This window comes from Nipponia nippon, unplaced genomic scaffold (genome assembly GCF_047370975.1).
Source record: "Nipponia nippon isolate SJK-2023a ecotype South Korea unplaced genomic scaffold, ASM4737097v1 scaffold_42, whole genome shotgun sequence".
Classification (NCBI taxonomy): domain Eukaryota; kingdom Metazoa; phylum Chordata; class Aves; order Pelecaniformes; family Threskiornithidae; genus Nipponia; species Nipponia nippon.
Genome location: NW_028262361.1, coordinates 1021970 through 1036614, shown reverse-complemented (window position 1 = coordinate 1036614; position 14645 = coordinate 1021970). Strand labels below are relative to the sequence as shown.

The 14645-nt window shown below is 66.0% G+C and overlaps 1 protein-coding gene across 3 annotated transcripts; it reads right to left on the bottom strand.

Annotated features, from left to right (window-relative positions):
* Window positions 1–206: 206 nt before the first annotated feature.
* MAP2K7 (mitogen-activated protein kinase kinase 7) lies at window positions 207–13491 on the bottom strand. Of its 3 annotated transcripts, XM_087778187.1 has the most exons (13): window positions 13187–13442; window positions 10554–10601; window positions 8512–8653; window positions 6209–6275; window positions 5998–6111; window positions 5755–5874; window positions 4945–5052; window positions 4675–4854; window positions 4065–4145; window positions 3329–3471; window positions 3187–3232; window positions 2179–2312; window positions 207–1288 (listed from the first exon to the last, which is right to left on the bottom strand). In XM_087778187.1, exons 1-13 carry the CDS (start codon window positions 13308–13310, stop codon window positions 1099–1101), a joined length of 1497 nt encoding a protein of 498 aa, XP_087634313.1. In that variant the 5' UTR covers window positions 13311–13442; the 3' UTR covers window positions 207–1098. The 3 variants fall into 3 exon arrangements, with proteins under 3 accessions (XP_087634313.1, XP_087634312.1, XP_087634311.1); XM_087778186.1 differs by lacking the exon at window positions 207–1288 and having other exon boundaries at window positions 1334–2312; window positions 13187–13491; XM_087778185.1 differs by lacking the exons at window positions 207–1288; window positions 10554–10601 and having other exon boundaries at window positions 1334–2312.
* Window positions 13492–14645: the final 1154 nt, after the last annotated feature.

Below are 14645 nucleotides of genomic sequence, written 5' to 3'. Positions count from 1 at the left end.
CCCGTGTCCCCATCCCTGTCCTCCCACATCCTCCTGTGTCCCCCATGTCCCCCCGTGTCCCCAATGTACCCCAATGTCCCATGACCCCGTCTCCCTGTCCCCAACGTCCCTCCGTGTCCCCATCCCTGTCCTCCCACATCCTCCTGTGTCCCCCATGTCCCCAGTGTCCCCCGCTGTCCCCCAGAGCCTGACGCCGACGCGGCCCCTCGGGTTCCACATGCGCATTTATAATAATAATAATTAATAATAACGACGATAACGAGGGGGAGTCGCCGCCCGCGCCCACAATGCACTAAAACTGCACCTGCTGCCACCCCGGGGGACACGGGGACACGGGGGGGGACACGCGGGGACCACGCACGAGGCGGCCCCGCGGCGGCCCCGCGCCCCGTCCCCAGCCCTGATTGTCGCTGCGTGGCCTCGCGCCGGCCCCATGTCACCGTGTCCCCGTCGCCCGAGGGCCACCGTCACCCCCGGGGCTTCTGCCGTGTCCCCGCATTGTCCCTCTGTGTCACGTCCCCATGACGTGTCCCCATGTCGTGTCCCCGCATCGTCCCTCTGCGTCACGTCCCCGTGCCGTGTCCCCGCGACGTCCCTCTGTGTCACATCCGTGCCGTGTCCCCACGCCGTGTCCCCACAGCGTCCCTCTGCGTCACGTCCCCGTGCTGTGTCCCCGCGACGTCCCTCTGTGTCACATCCGTGCCGTGTCCCCACGCCGTGTCCCCACAGCGTCCCTCTGCGCCGCGTCCCCGTGCCATCTCCGTGCCGCCGCTCCGTGTCATCCCTCGTGCCACGTCCCCAAGCCATCTCTCTGTGCCACGTCCCCACGCCGTGTCCCCAGGCCACCTCTCCATGTCGTCCTTCGGCGCCGTGTCCCCGTGTCACATCCTGGTGCCATCTCTGTGCTGCGTCCCCGTGTCATCTCCGTGCCATCCCTCCATGCCACCTCTCTGCCGTGTCCCCACGTCGTCCCTCCGTGTCACGTCCCCACGCTGGGTCTCCGTGTTGTCCCCCGTCCCACGTCCCTGCGCCGTGTCCCCATGCCACATCCCCGTGCCATCTCCATGCCACGTGCCCATGTCGCATCCCTGTGCCGTGTCACCGTGCCACCTCCATGCCACGTGCCAATGTCACACCTCCGTGCCACGTCGCTGTGCCATCGCGTCGTCCCTCTGCGCCGTCTCTCCGTGCCACGTCCCCCGTGTCCCCGCGCGTCGTCCTCCATCCCGTCACATCCGTGTGCCACATCCCCGTGCCATCTCCATGCCCACGTCCCCATGTCACATCCCTGTGCCACGTCCCCAAGCCGTGCCCCCGTGTCACATCCCCGTGCCACATCCCTGTGCCGTGTCCCTGTGTCACGTGCCGTGTCCCCGTGCCACGTCCCTGTGCCACGTCCCGCTGTGCCGCGTCTGTGTCGCATCCCAGCGTGCCACATCCCCGTGTCACATCCCAGCGTGCCACGTCCCTGCACTGCGTCCCCAGGTCACGTCCCCATGTCACGTCCCAGCGTGTCACATCCTCGTGTCACATTCTGGTGCCACGTCCCGGTGTCGTCCCTTGCCAGTGCCCCACAGCTGGGTCCTGTCCCCATCCCTGTCCCCGCTCGGGGACCCTGCACCGGGGTTGGGGACAGGGACAGTGGCAGCCGCAGGGGACGGCCCTGAGCTCGGAGGCTGAGGAGCTGCTGGCTCTCGGGAAACTGAGGCACGGGCCACCCAGGGGGGGACACGGAGGGGACACGGGCGTCCCCCTGCCCCAGCATTAGAAAGGGGGACAGGGACATCGGGAGGGGACACACTGGGATGCGCTCAGATGCGCCAGGAGACACTGGGACACACTGGGATGTGTTGGGACACACTGGGACGCACGAGGACACGAGGTGCCGGCTGCCACCAGCACGTGCTAGGACATACTGGGACACACTGGGGACGTGCCAGGACATACTGGGACACACTGGGGACGCCAGGACGTGCCGTCACGCATCAGGACACGCCAGGATGTCCTGGGACATGCCGTGACACGCTGGGACGCGCCGTGCCCGTGGCCGTCCACGTGGCTGCCGGGGCACGTGGTGGCCGTGGCGGGCGTCACGGCCACGGCGGGCGTCACGGGCGGGCGTCACGGCCACGGCGGGCGTCACGGCCAGCGCGGGCGGGGGCGGGCGGCGGGTGCTACCTGGTGAAGAAGGGCAGGTGGTGCTGGCTGAGGCCACCGCCGGTGCGAGGGGACTCTGTCTTGGCCATGACGTCCTTGAACCAGGAGGCCACGTCCACCTCCAGCGTCTCGTAGCGCTTGATGAAGTTGTGCTCCTGCGGGGAGGGAGGGGGTGAGCGGTGGGGACACGGGGACACGAGGACGGGGGTGTGGGGACGTGGGCACAGGGATGGGGACACAAGGGGCAGGGACACGGGGGCGCAGGGAGATGGACACGAGCGTCAGGACGTGGATATGGGCACCAGAACATGGGAACGGGGACACATATGGGGACAGGGGTGTGGGGACACAAGGACAGGGACGTGGGGAGATGGACACGAGCGTCAGGACGTGGATATGGGCACCGGGACATGGGAATGGGGACACGTATGGGGACAGGGGCATGGGGACACAAGGACAGGGACGTGGGGAGATGGACACGAGCGTCAGGACGTGGATATGGGCACCAGAACACGGGAATGGGGACACGTATGGGGACAGGGGTGTGGGGACACAAGGACAGGGACGTGGGGAGATGGACGCGAGCCTCAGGACGTGGATATGGGCACTGGGACACGGATGTGGGGACAGGGACATGGGGATACGGGGACACAGGTATGGGGACATGGACAGGGGCACCAGGACATAGGAATGGGGACACGCATGGACACAGGGACAGAGGGGGCACAGGCAGGGGGACGTGGACACGGGGACAGGGACACAAGGACATGGGCACCAGGACACGGGAGTGGGGACATGCGTGGGCACAGAGCTGGGGACAGGGACACGGACACCAGACACCCGTGTGGAGACACGCATGGGGACAGGGGCTTGGGGACAGGGACAGGGAGGCCGAGGACCCCTCCGGGGATGGCAGCACGCGCCGGGCCGGGCCGGGGACACGCGTGCGCCCTGGGACAGAGGCGGGGACCCTCTCTGGGGACAGATGTGACAGGGACAGCCGGAGGGGACGTGGCCGCAGGGACTCACCAGTAACTTGTTGTACTTTGGTCTCTTCCTGTGGTCCTTGGTGAGGCTGGGGGAGAGGGGAGGTGGGTCAGCGCCACGGGGACACCCCGGGGACACGCCGGGGACGTGTCCCCAGCCCTGGGGAGGGTGGCTTGTCACCTACCAGTCCCTGACGAAGGCCTGGAAGTCCCCGGAGAAGCCCATGGCGGGGGGCAGCAGCGGGGGATCCTCCTGCAGCACCTTCGTCAGCACCTCGAAATCCGTCTTGCAGTTCTGGTAGGGGAACTGCCCCGTGGCCAGCTCCACCTGCGGGGACACCGCCGTCACCGAGGGGGGACAGGGACGTGGCCGTGCCACAGGGGGACACAGGAATGAGGCTGGGGGACACGGTGGGCTCATGGGACACGGTGGCAGCGATGGAGGTGGATGTGGCGGGGAGATAGGGGATTGCGGGGGCGTGGTGGCATCACAGGGACACAGTGGCATCACGGGGACGTGGTGGGGACGCAGCGGGGACAGGGCAGGGACGCAACGTGGGCACGGTGGGGACACACTGGAGAAGTGGTGGGACCTGGGGACAGGTTGGGGACACGCTGGGGACAAGATGGGGACCCAGGGATGCGGTGGGGACACAGGGACGATGTAGGGATGTGGTGGGGACACAGTGGGGAGCTGAGGACATCTTTGGGACACAGTGGGGACATGGTGGGGACCCAGGGATGTGCTGGGGACACGTTAGGGACGTGCTGGGGACCCAGGGTTGGGCTGGGGATGTGGTGGGGACCCGGGGAAGAGTCGGGGACGTTTTGGGGACACAGTGGGGATGCAGGGACGTGCTGGGGACATGTTGGGGACAGGGTGGGGACGCGGGGAGGGGTTGGGGACAGGTTGGGGCTCACCAGGGAGATGCCGAGGCTCCAGACGTCGGCGCGGATGTCGTAGTCGGGCTTGGTGGGGTCGGGGGGGTCGATGCGCTCGGGCTGGGGGAGAGGGGGGCTGCGGGGCACCGGGGGGGGCCAGGACCCCCAGCACCCACAGCCCTGGGGGACCCACAGCCCCGGCGGACCCACAGCCCCCACCTCTGGGGTGCAGCACCCACGATCCTGGGGGACCCCCAACACCCACCTCTGGGGTGCAGCACCCATGGTCCTGGGGGACCCATGGTCTTGGGGGACCCCCAACACCCACCTCTGGGGTGCAGCACCCATGGTCCTGGGGGACCCATGGTCTTGGGGGACCCCCAGCACCCACCTCTGGGGTGCAGCACCCATGGTCCTGGGGGACCCACAGCTCCAGGGGACCCAGAGCACCCACCTTTGGGGTGCAGCACCCACAATCCTGGAGACCCACAGCCCCGGGGGACCCCCAGCACCCACCTCCAGGACATGCAGCCCCACCGCCGCTCCCACCCCAGGACAATCCACCAGCACCCAGCCCTCCCCACCTCCCCGCAGCAGCACGACCCCAGGAGGACCCCCCCCACCCTCCGCAGCACCCATGGGTGCTTACGGCCATGTAGGCGGCGCAGCCGGCGCTGCGGGTCTTGGCCTTGGAGTCGACGAGGCGGCCGCTGATGCCGAAGTCGCAGAGTTTGACCTGACCCCGTTCGTCCAACAAGATGTTGGAGGGTTTGACGTCGCGGTGGATCACCCCGTGCTTCTCCTTCAGGTAGAAGAGGGCCTTCACGATCTGCGGGGAGGGGTGTCAGCGGCGGTGGCCCCCCCTGCCAGGACCCTCACGGTGTCCCCAAGCGTCCCCCCGGGTCCCCTCCCCGCTCACCGCCACCGTCATCTTCCCCAGGATGCGCTCGGGGATGGGACCTTGGATGCGTTTCTTGAGCTTCTCGGCACAGGTGCCCATCAGCTCCATGGCGATGAAGACGTCGGTCTGAGGAGGAAGAGGAGGAGGTTGATGGCGGGGACGGATCCTGATGACATCGGGGAGGGATCCTGGGGACACTGGGGACACCTCCTGCTGTGGCTGGGGCGATGGGGACAACACGGAGGGAGCGGGAGGGACAGGGGACGGCAATGGCTGGATCCAGGCGCAGGGAGCCCCGTGGCCGGATCCAGACCCCGGGGTGGGGGGGGATCCCGTGGCCATATCCAGACCCTGGAGGGATCCCACAGCCGGATCCGGACCCTTGGGGGGGGGCCCGTGGCCAGATCCTGGTGTGGGGAGCCCCGTGGATGTATCCAGACCCCAGGGGGGATCCCATGGCTGGATCCAGACCCTGGGGGGGTCCTGTGGCCAGATCCTGACCCTGGGGAGATCCCACGGCCAGATCCAGACCTGGGGGGGACCACAGCCGTATCCAGACCTGGGGGGGGGGCCCCGTGGCCGGATCCAGACCTTGAGGGCGGGCCCCGTGGCTGGATCCAGACCTTGAGGAGGGGTCCTGTGGCCATATCCAGACCCTGGGGGGGGGCCCATGGCCGTATCCAGACCCTGGGGGGGGATCCCATGGCCATATCCAGACCCCGGAGGCCCCCCCATGGCCATATCCAGAGCCCAGGGGGGGATCCTGTGGCCGGATCCAGACCCGGGGAGGGGGATCCCGTGGCCGGATCCAGACCCGGGGGGGCTCACGTTGGTGATGAAGGTGCCGAAGCACTGGACGATGTAGGGGCAGTCGTGGCTCTTGAGCACCACGTCCAGGTCCATCAGGATCCGCTTGTTCTCCTCCCGGTTCCCCGAGCGCCGCATTTGCTGGGGGGGGGGGGGGGCAGAAAAACAAAAATAAGGGTGGGGGGGTGCCAGGGCCCGATCCTGGCCTCGCCGCAGGGCGGGGGCACCCCGGTATCGGGGGTGGGGTGGGGTGGGGGGGCCCACCTTGACGGCGATGACGTGGCCCGTCTTGCGGAAGCGCATCTTCCAGACCTGCCCGCAGGTGCCGCTGCCGATCTCCCCCAGGTTCTCCAGGTCGTTGATCTCCGCCTGGTAGCGCTGGGGGGGGGGGGGATGGGACACGTAGGGGGGTCAGGGTCCCCCGTGTCCCCCCCCCGTGTCCCGTGTCCCCCCCCCGTGTCCCCCCCCGGCTCACCTGCCCCCCCACGGTGAGGTACCCCGTCTGCTTCATGATCTCCTGCAGCTTCTGGTCGATCTCGATGCTGGGGAGAAGAAAGGGGGGGGGCTGGCCAATCAGCACGGGGCAAAGGGGAGGCCTGGCCAATCAGCACGGGGCAAAGGGGAGGCCTGGCCAATCAGCATGGGGCAAAGGGGAGGCCTGGCCAATCAGCATGGGGCAAGGGGGGACCCTGGCCAATCAGCATGAGGCAAAGGGGAGGCATGGCCAATCAAGAAAGGGCAAGGGGGGGTCTGGCCAATCAGCATGGGGCAAAGGGGAGGCCTGGCCAATCAGCATGGGGCAAAGGGGAGGCCTGGCCAATCAGCATGGGGCAAGGGGGGACCCTGGCCAATCAGCATGAGGCAAAGGGGAGGCCTGGCCAATCAGCATGAGGCAAAGGGGAGGCCTGGCCAATCAGCATGGGGTAACGGGGGGGAGGGAGGCCTGGCCAATCAGCACACGGGGGCGGAGATGCCTGGGCAATCAGCACGAGGACCCTCTGGCCAATCAGCATAGGGCAGGGGTGTCTGGCCAATCAGCACATGGGGAGCGGGGCACCTGGCCAATCAGGACGTCATGGGGGAGGGAGATGCCTGGCCAATCAGTATGGGGCAGGGCTCCTGGCCAATCAGCACATGCAGGACACACCCACACAACTGGCCAATCAGCACATGGGAGGGGGTGTCTGGCCAGTCAATATGGGGGTACCTGACCAATCAGCATGTTCGGGGGGAAGCCTGGCCAATCAGCACACAGGGGGAATGAGGGGTGTGCCCACGTGGCCAATCAGCAGAGGGAAGGGTCTCCGGGCCAATCAGCACTGGGGGGACATGTCTACTCGGCCAATCAACATCCATGTGCTTCTGGTCACCCAACCAATCAGCGCAAGGAGATCTCCTCTCTGCCTGGCCAATCAGCATGCGCGGAATCGCAGCTATCCGGCCAATCAGTACACAGGGAATCCTCTCTGCCTGGCCAATCAGCACACATTGCTTCCTTTACACCCAGCCAATCAGTGCACGGGAACCTCCTGCCTGGCCAATCAGCACCCACAACAGTTTAAACCTCTGGCCAATCAGCAGACACAGTCTCCTGCACACCTGGCCAATCAGCACATGCGGTTTCCTAGGCACCTGGCCAATCAGCACAAGCAAGTCTCCTGCCTGCCTGGCCAATCAGCAACCAGGGGTTCCTGCACATCTGGCCAATGAGCACACAACTCTCTTGCCTGACCAGCCAATCAGCACACGTATATCTCCAACCTGCCTGGCCAATCAGCACCCACAGTCTCCAACCTGCCTGGCCAATCAGCACCCGTGATCCTTTGGACGTCTGGCCAATCAGCATCCACGGCTTCCGCACACCTGGCCAATCAACACCAGTAAATCTCCTGCCTGGCCAGCCAATGAGCAGACGTGCTACCCTGAACGGCTGACCAACCAGCACCTGGGGGCTCTTCTATACCCGGCCAATCAGCATAGAACAAATTTCCTGCCTGGCCAATCAGCACACGATTCCCCCGGACCTCTTGGCCAATCAGTGCACGCGATCCCCTGGACCTCTGGCCAATCAGTGCACGTGATTCCACCGGACCTCTGGCCAGTAAGCCAATAAGTGATCCCCCAGACCTCTGGCCAATCAGCACACACGATTCCCCCCGGACTTCTGACCAATCAGCACACACGATTCCCCCTGGACTTCTGACCAATCAGCACACGCAATCCCCCGGACCTCTGGCCAATCGCTGCACGTGATCACCCTGAACCTCTGGCCAATCAGCACATGCGATTCCCCCCGGTCTTCTGGCCAATCAGCACACGCGATCCCCCGGACCTCTGGCCAATCGCTGCACCTGATCACCTTGAACCTTTGGCCAATCAGCGCACGTGATTCTACCGGACCTCTGGCCAATCGGCACACGCGATCCCCTGGACCTCTGGCCAATCACTGCACGTGATCCCCCTGAACCTCTGGCCAATCAGCACGCGTGACACCCCGAACCTCTGGCCAATCAGTGCATGTGATTCCACCAGACCTCTGGCCAATCAGCGCACACGATTCCCCCCCGACTTCCGGCCAATCAGCACGCGATCCCCCTGGACCTCCGCCCAACCAGCACACGCGCTCCCCCCCAACCCCCTCCCTCCCCCCCCCGCCCCGTTCAGCCAATCGCGGCGCACCAGCCGCCCAGCCCCCCCAGCCCAGGGGAGAGCGGACCAATCAGGACAGGGGCGGCCGCCCGCCCGGCCAATGGGGCGGGAGGGGGGGGCGGGTCTCACCTCTCGACGCTGCGGGGCACCAGGAAGGGCGGCGGGGGCAGCCCCAGCATGTGGCGGGGGCGGGAGGGGGGCGGCGGGTGCTGGGGGCCCTCGGGGAGCACGGCCCGGCCCCCGCCGTCGCTCACCAGCGGCAGCTGCAGAGCTGGGGGGGGGAGAGAGACCCCGTCAGCCCCCCGAAACACGGGGGGGGGCAGAGAGACCCCGTCAGCCCCCCAAAATGGGGGGGGGGCAGAGAGACCCCGTCAGCCCCCCAAACACGGGGGGGGGCAGAGAGACCCCGTCAGCCCCCCAAAATGGGGGGGAGAGAGACCCCGTCAGCCCCCCAAAATGGGGGGGGGGCAGAGAGACCCCGTCAGCCCCCCAAAATGGTGGGGGAGAGAGACCCCGTCAGCCCCCTGAAATGGGGGGGGGGGGCAGAGAGACCCCGTCAGCCCCCCAAAATGGGGGGGAGAGAGACCCTGTCAGCCCCCCAAAATGGGGAGGGGGGGGGCAGAGAGACCCCGTCAGCCCCCCAAAATGGGGGGGGGGTGAGACCCCGTCAGCCCCCCAAAATGGGGGGGGGGGGGGAGACCCCGTCAGCCCCATTTTGCCCATTTCTGTCCCATTTTACCCGTTCCTGCCCCATTTTTTTGTTCCCGCCCCATTTTGGCTCAGAACCATTTTGCCCATTTCTGCCCAGTTTTGCCCGTTCCTGCCCATTTTTTTGTTGCTGCCCCATTTTGTCCGTTCCTGCCTCGTTTTGCCCATTTCTGCCCCGTTTCAGCTCAGCGCCATTTTGCCCATTTCTGCCCCATTTTGGCTCAGCCCCATTTTGCCCGTTCCTGCCCCATTTTGCCCATTCCCGCCCCATTTTGGCTCAGCCCCATTTTGCCCGTTCCTGCCCCATTTTGCCCATTCCCGCCCCATTTTGCCCATTCCCGCCCCATTTCGGCTCAGCCCCATTTTGCCCATTCCCACCCCATTTTGCCCGTTCCTGCCCCATTTTGCCCATTCCCGCCCCATTTCGGCTCAGCCCCATTTTGCCCATTCCCGCCCCATTTTGGCTCAGCCCCATTTTGCCCATTCCCGCCCCATTTTGCCCATTCCCGCCCCATTTCGGCTCAGCCCCATTTTGCCCATTCCCACCCCATTTTGCCCGTTCCTGCCCCATTTTGCCCGTTCCCGCCCCATTTTGGCTCAGCCCCATTTTGCCCATTCCCACCCCATTTTGCCCGTTCCTGCCCCATTTTGCCCATTCCCGCCCCATTTCGGCTCAGCCCCATTTTGCCCATTCCCGCCCCATTTTGCCCGTTCCTGCCCCATTTTGCCCATTCCCGCCCCATTTCGGCTCAGCCCCATTTTGCCCATTCCCACCCCATTTTGCCCGTTCCTGCCCCATTTTGCCCATTCCCGCCCCATTTTGCCCGTTCCTGCCCCATTTTGCCCATTCCCACCCCATTTTGCCCATTCCCACCCCATTTCGGCTCAGCCCCATTTTGCCCGTTCCTGCCCCATCTTGCCCCTTCCCACCCCATTTTGCCCATTCCCGCCCCATTTTCCCTCATTCCCGCCCCATTTTCCCTCATTCCCGCCCGCTTTCGCCCCCAAGCCCACCCCAGTGCCCCCTCCCCCCCCGTCCCATGCCGTTTCCCGCGGCCGCAGGCCCCGCGGGGCCGGGCCATGCCCCCCGCGGGGGCCGGGCCGGGGGCCACACTCCATGCGACAGGCAGGACAGCCACGCGGGGAAAGGGGGGGGGGGGGACGACACACGGGGACATTCGGGGGGGGGGGGGGACATGGGGACATTCGGGGGGGACACACGGGGCGAGCGGGGAGAAGCTGACGGGGAAAAGCTGCTCCACTGAGTGGGGAAACTGAGGCACGGGCGGGTTTAGGATGTGCCGGGGCGGGGGGCGACCTGCTGTGGGTGAGGGGGGGGACATGGGGACAGGGGGGTGTCCCCGAGGAGGGGGACAGGGTGGGCGTCAGCGAGGGGGAGTGTTAGAAGTGGGGGGGGGGGGGGGGATGCAGGAGAAACCCAAGCGGCGGCGGCGATGTGGTACCTGCTCGCTGGGACGGAGCGGGAGCGGGGCTTAGGGTGATGACGATAACTGGATTTTGGGGGGGGGGGGGGGGGGGTGGGGGGGGGGGGGGTGAGGGGGGGCGAGGGGGGAGAAAATAAAAAAAAACGGGGGGGGGGGGAAGGGAAAAAAAAAATAAAAAGAAAAGAAAAACAACCATAAATCACAACAGGAACAAACGCGAGGCGCCGCGGCGGGGGGGGGGGTGAACTTAAACCGGGGGGTGGGGGTGGGGTGGGGGTGGGGGGAGGGGGGTGGGGGGCTGCCCGGCAGCTCCGGCCCCCCCCGGCCCGGAAAATGCCCTTTTTTTGGTTTGGTTTTTTTTTTTTTTTTTGTTTAAATCCCCTGAAATCGTAGGGAAATGCTGGAAAATCTTCGCCTGGCGGCTGTGGTGCGCTGAGGGGTCCCGTGTCCGTGTGTCTGTCCGTATGTGTGTGTCCCCCCCCACCCCGCCCCAAAGGTCCTACCTGGTGGGGGAGGGGTGGTGTGTCCCCCCCCCAAGTGGCTCCTCAATTGCTGTAGTGACACCCTCCCCCCAAAATACCCCCCCCGGCCCCCCCCAAATGCCTCTGGCAACCCCCAAACTCCTGCGCTGCCTCCAGCAGGCCCCAGTACAGCCCCGCTGCCCCCAGTAAAGCCCTCGCGCCCCCCCATTTCACCCAGTATGGCCCCAACCCCCCTCAGCTGCCCTCAAATAACCCCAGTGTGGCCCCCAAAACCCCCCTCACCCCCCCCCCCCCCCCCCATTTTGCCTAACGCGACCTCGAGGGCCCCCCAATATCGCTGCGGTCCCTCGGGGGCACCCCAGTGCCCCCCCAGCACCTCAGCTGCCCCCCACAGCCCTAATCCAGCCCCAAGACCCCCCAACACCCCTCAACCTGCCTCACCTGCTCCCCAAAATACCCTAAACCAGCCATAACTGCCCCCAAGAGCCCCCCAGTACCCCTAAACCAGCCCCAACTGCCCCCCAGTACCCCTAAACCCGCAATAACTGCCCCCCAGTACCCCTAAACCAGCCTCAGCTGCCCCCAAGAGCCCCCCAACACCCCTAATCCAGCGCCAACTGCCCCCCAATATCCCTAGACCACCCACAACTGCCCCCCCAAAAAAACTAAACCAGCCTCAACTCCCCCCCCCGAGACCCCCAACACCCCTAAACCAGCCATAGCTGTCCCCAAGAGCTCCCCAATACCCCTAAACTGCCCCCACAAGCCCCCCGGTACCCCTAAACCAGCCCTAACTGCCCCCGACACCCCCAAACCACCCTCCAATAGCTCCCAATCCGCCATAACCATCCCCTATAACCTTAAGCCTGCCCCAGCCGCCCCCCAACACCCCTAAACCAGCCTCAACTGCCCCCAAGAGCCCCCCAACACCCCTAAACCAGCCATAGCTGCCCTCCAGTACCCCTAAAAACAGCCCCAACTGCACCCAACACCCCTAAACCAGCCCCAACTGCCCCCCAGTACCCCTAAACCAGCCTCACCTGCCCCCCAGTACCCCTAAACCAGCCTCAGCTGCACCCCAGTACCCCTAAACCATCCCCAAATGCCCCCAAGAGCCCCCCAACACCCCTAAACCAGCCCCAACTGCCCCCCAGTACCCCTAAACCCGCAATAACAGCCCCCCAGTACCCCTAAACCAGCCACAACTGCCCCCAATACCCCTAAACCAGCCACAACTGCCCCAAGAGCCCCCCAATATCCCTAAACCAGCCACAACTGCCCCCCCAAAAAACTAAACCAGCCTCAACTACCCCCCAGAGACCCCCAACACCCCTAAACCAGCCATAACTGCCAAGAGTTCCCCAATACCCCTAAACTGCCCCCACAAGCCCCCCAGTATCCCTAAAACAGCCATAGCTGTCCCCCAGTAGCCCTAAACCAGCCCCAACTGCCCCCCAGTACCCCTAAACCAGCCCCAACTGCCCCTGACACCGCCAAACCACCCCCCAATACGTCCCAATCCGCCATAACCACCCCCTATAACCTTAAGCCTGCCCCAGCCGCCCCCCAGTACCCCTAAACCAGCCTCAACTGCCCCCCAACACCCCTAAACCTGCAATAATTGCCCCCCAGTACCCCTAAACCAGCCCCAACTGCCCCCCAGTACGCCTAAACCAGCCTAACCTGCCCCCCAACACCCCTAAACCAGCCTCACCTGCCCCCCAACACCCCTAAACCAGCCTCACCTGCCTCCCAGTACCCCTAAACCAGCCGCACCTGCCCCCCAGTACCCCTAAACCAGCCCCAACTGCGCCCCAACCTGCAATAATTGCCCCCCAGTACCCCTAAACCAGCCTCACCTGCCCCCCAACACCCCTAAACCAGCCTCAGCTGCCCCTGACACCCCTAAACCAGCCCCAGCCGCCCCCCAATGCCCCTCAGTCTCCCTCAGCCCCCCCAACACCCCTCAAAGGGCCTCCACCGCCCCCCAGCACCCCTACACCAGCCCCTGCCCCCCCCAGCTCCTAACGCAGCCCCCAGACCCCTTCATAAAACCCCAACAACGAGGCCGCCCCAAACCCAGCCCCCTCCCCCCCCCAATCGCCTCAGCCGCCCCCGCCCGGGCCTGGGCCCGGTTCCACCCCTCCCCTTCCCCCGGTTGCGCCTTACTGGGCCGGGCCCGGGCGGGGCTGATGTCGAGGTTGAGGTCGATCCGGCGGCGGGCTTCGCGGTTTTCCTGCTTGAGCTTGGCCTCCAAGCGGGAGAGCTTCTGCTCCAGCGAGGACGCCGCCATCTTCCCCCGCAGCCAGCGCCGCCGCCGCGCAGCCAGAATGCACAAACAGCGCAGGGCGCAGGCGCGGCCTGACCCCGCCGGGCCACCGTCCGCCCGCCGCGAAGGCCGACGGCGGAGGTTTTGAGGTCGCCGCCGGCCACCGTCGCGCCCGCCCGTCCCCGTGGCGGCTTCGGGAAGGGGAAAGCGCATGCGCGGTGCCCGGGGAAGGGCGGGGTTTGGCGGGGCGGGCGCCCCCTGGTGGGGTGGAGGAGCTGCGCATGCGCACTCGGCCCCCTCCCCACTATGGGGGCCCTTAGGGAACCCCCCGCCTCGGGGACCCCCCCCACGCCTTGGGGACCCCCTGTGAAGCCCCCCCCTCCCCAAGACACCCCCCCAGAGGGGCAGTAAGAGGCCAGGACCCCCCTAAAAGGGGGGGCATCACCCCCAAAGGGCCCCCAGGCCCCCCCAAGTGCCCCCAGCCCCCCTAAAGAGCCCCCCCCCAAAGTGCCCCCAGCCCCCCCAAGGGAGTCCAGACCTCCCCTAAAGGGACCTAAGACCCCCCCAGCCCTCCAAAAAAGCCCCCCCCCCCCCAAAGTGCCCCCAGCCCCGGAGGGGGGGGAATGCGTTTAATTTTTTCCTCTGTTTTTTACCATTTTTATTTAAAAAACCCCAAAACAAGCCAGGCCCGGGGAAGGGGGGAGGGGCACAGACCACGATTGGGGGGGGCGGGGGGGGCAAACCCCCCCCTCGTGGCAAAGGGTGGGGGGTGCACCCCAATTTGGGCGGGGGGGGGGCACAGGCTGGGGCAGGTTTAAAACATCTCCGGGCAGCGCCCCCCAACCCGACCCATCCCCTCACGATTAAAAATCCCCCCCCCCCCCAAAGAAAAAGGGGGGTCCCCCCCCTAAAAAGGGGGCCCCCCCAAAGAGGGTGATCCCCCCCGAAGAGGGGGATCCCCCCCCAAAGAGGGGGGACCCCCCCCAAGCGAGTACGCTCCCAAAAGAGGGGTGAGCCCCCGAAGAGAGGGGGGACCCCCCTAAAAGAGGGGGACCCCCCCCAAAATAGAGGGGTGAACCCCCTAAGAGGTGGGTAACCCCCCCCAAAAGAGGGGGGTGACCCCCCCAAAAGAGGAGGTGGGCCCCCAAAAAGAGGAGAGGGACCCCCCAAAAGAGAGGGACCCCCCCAAAAGGAGGAGGTGGACCCCCAAAAGAGAGGGACCCCCCCCAAAAGAGAGGCAGACCCCCAAAGGAGGACGTGGACCCCCCCCAAAAGAGGAGGGGACCCCCAAAAGGAGGAGGTGCCCCTGCAGAGAAGGAGGTGGACCCCCAAAAAGAGAGGCCCCCCCAAAAGAGGAGA

Bases quoted from the DNA above. Each gene is read 5' to 3' on its own strand.
- MAP2K7 (XM_087778187.1), bottom strand. From the start codon at position 13,310: ATGGCGGCGTCCTCGCTGGAGCAGAAGCTCTCCCGCTTGGAGGCCAAG. The intron at 6,112-6,208 runs GTGAGCCGGGGG...CCCCCCCCCCAG, and splicing joins ACCTCACCGTGGGGGGGCAG to CGCTACCAGGCGGAGATCAA. The intron at 4,146-4,674 runs GTAAGCACCCAT...CCTCTCCCCCAG, and splicing joins GCTGCGCCGCCTACATGGCC to CCCGAGCGCATCGACCCCCC.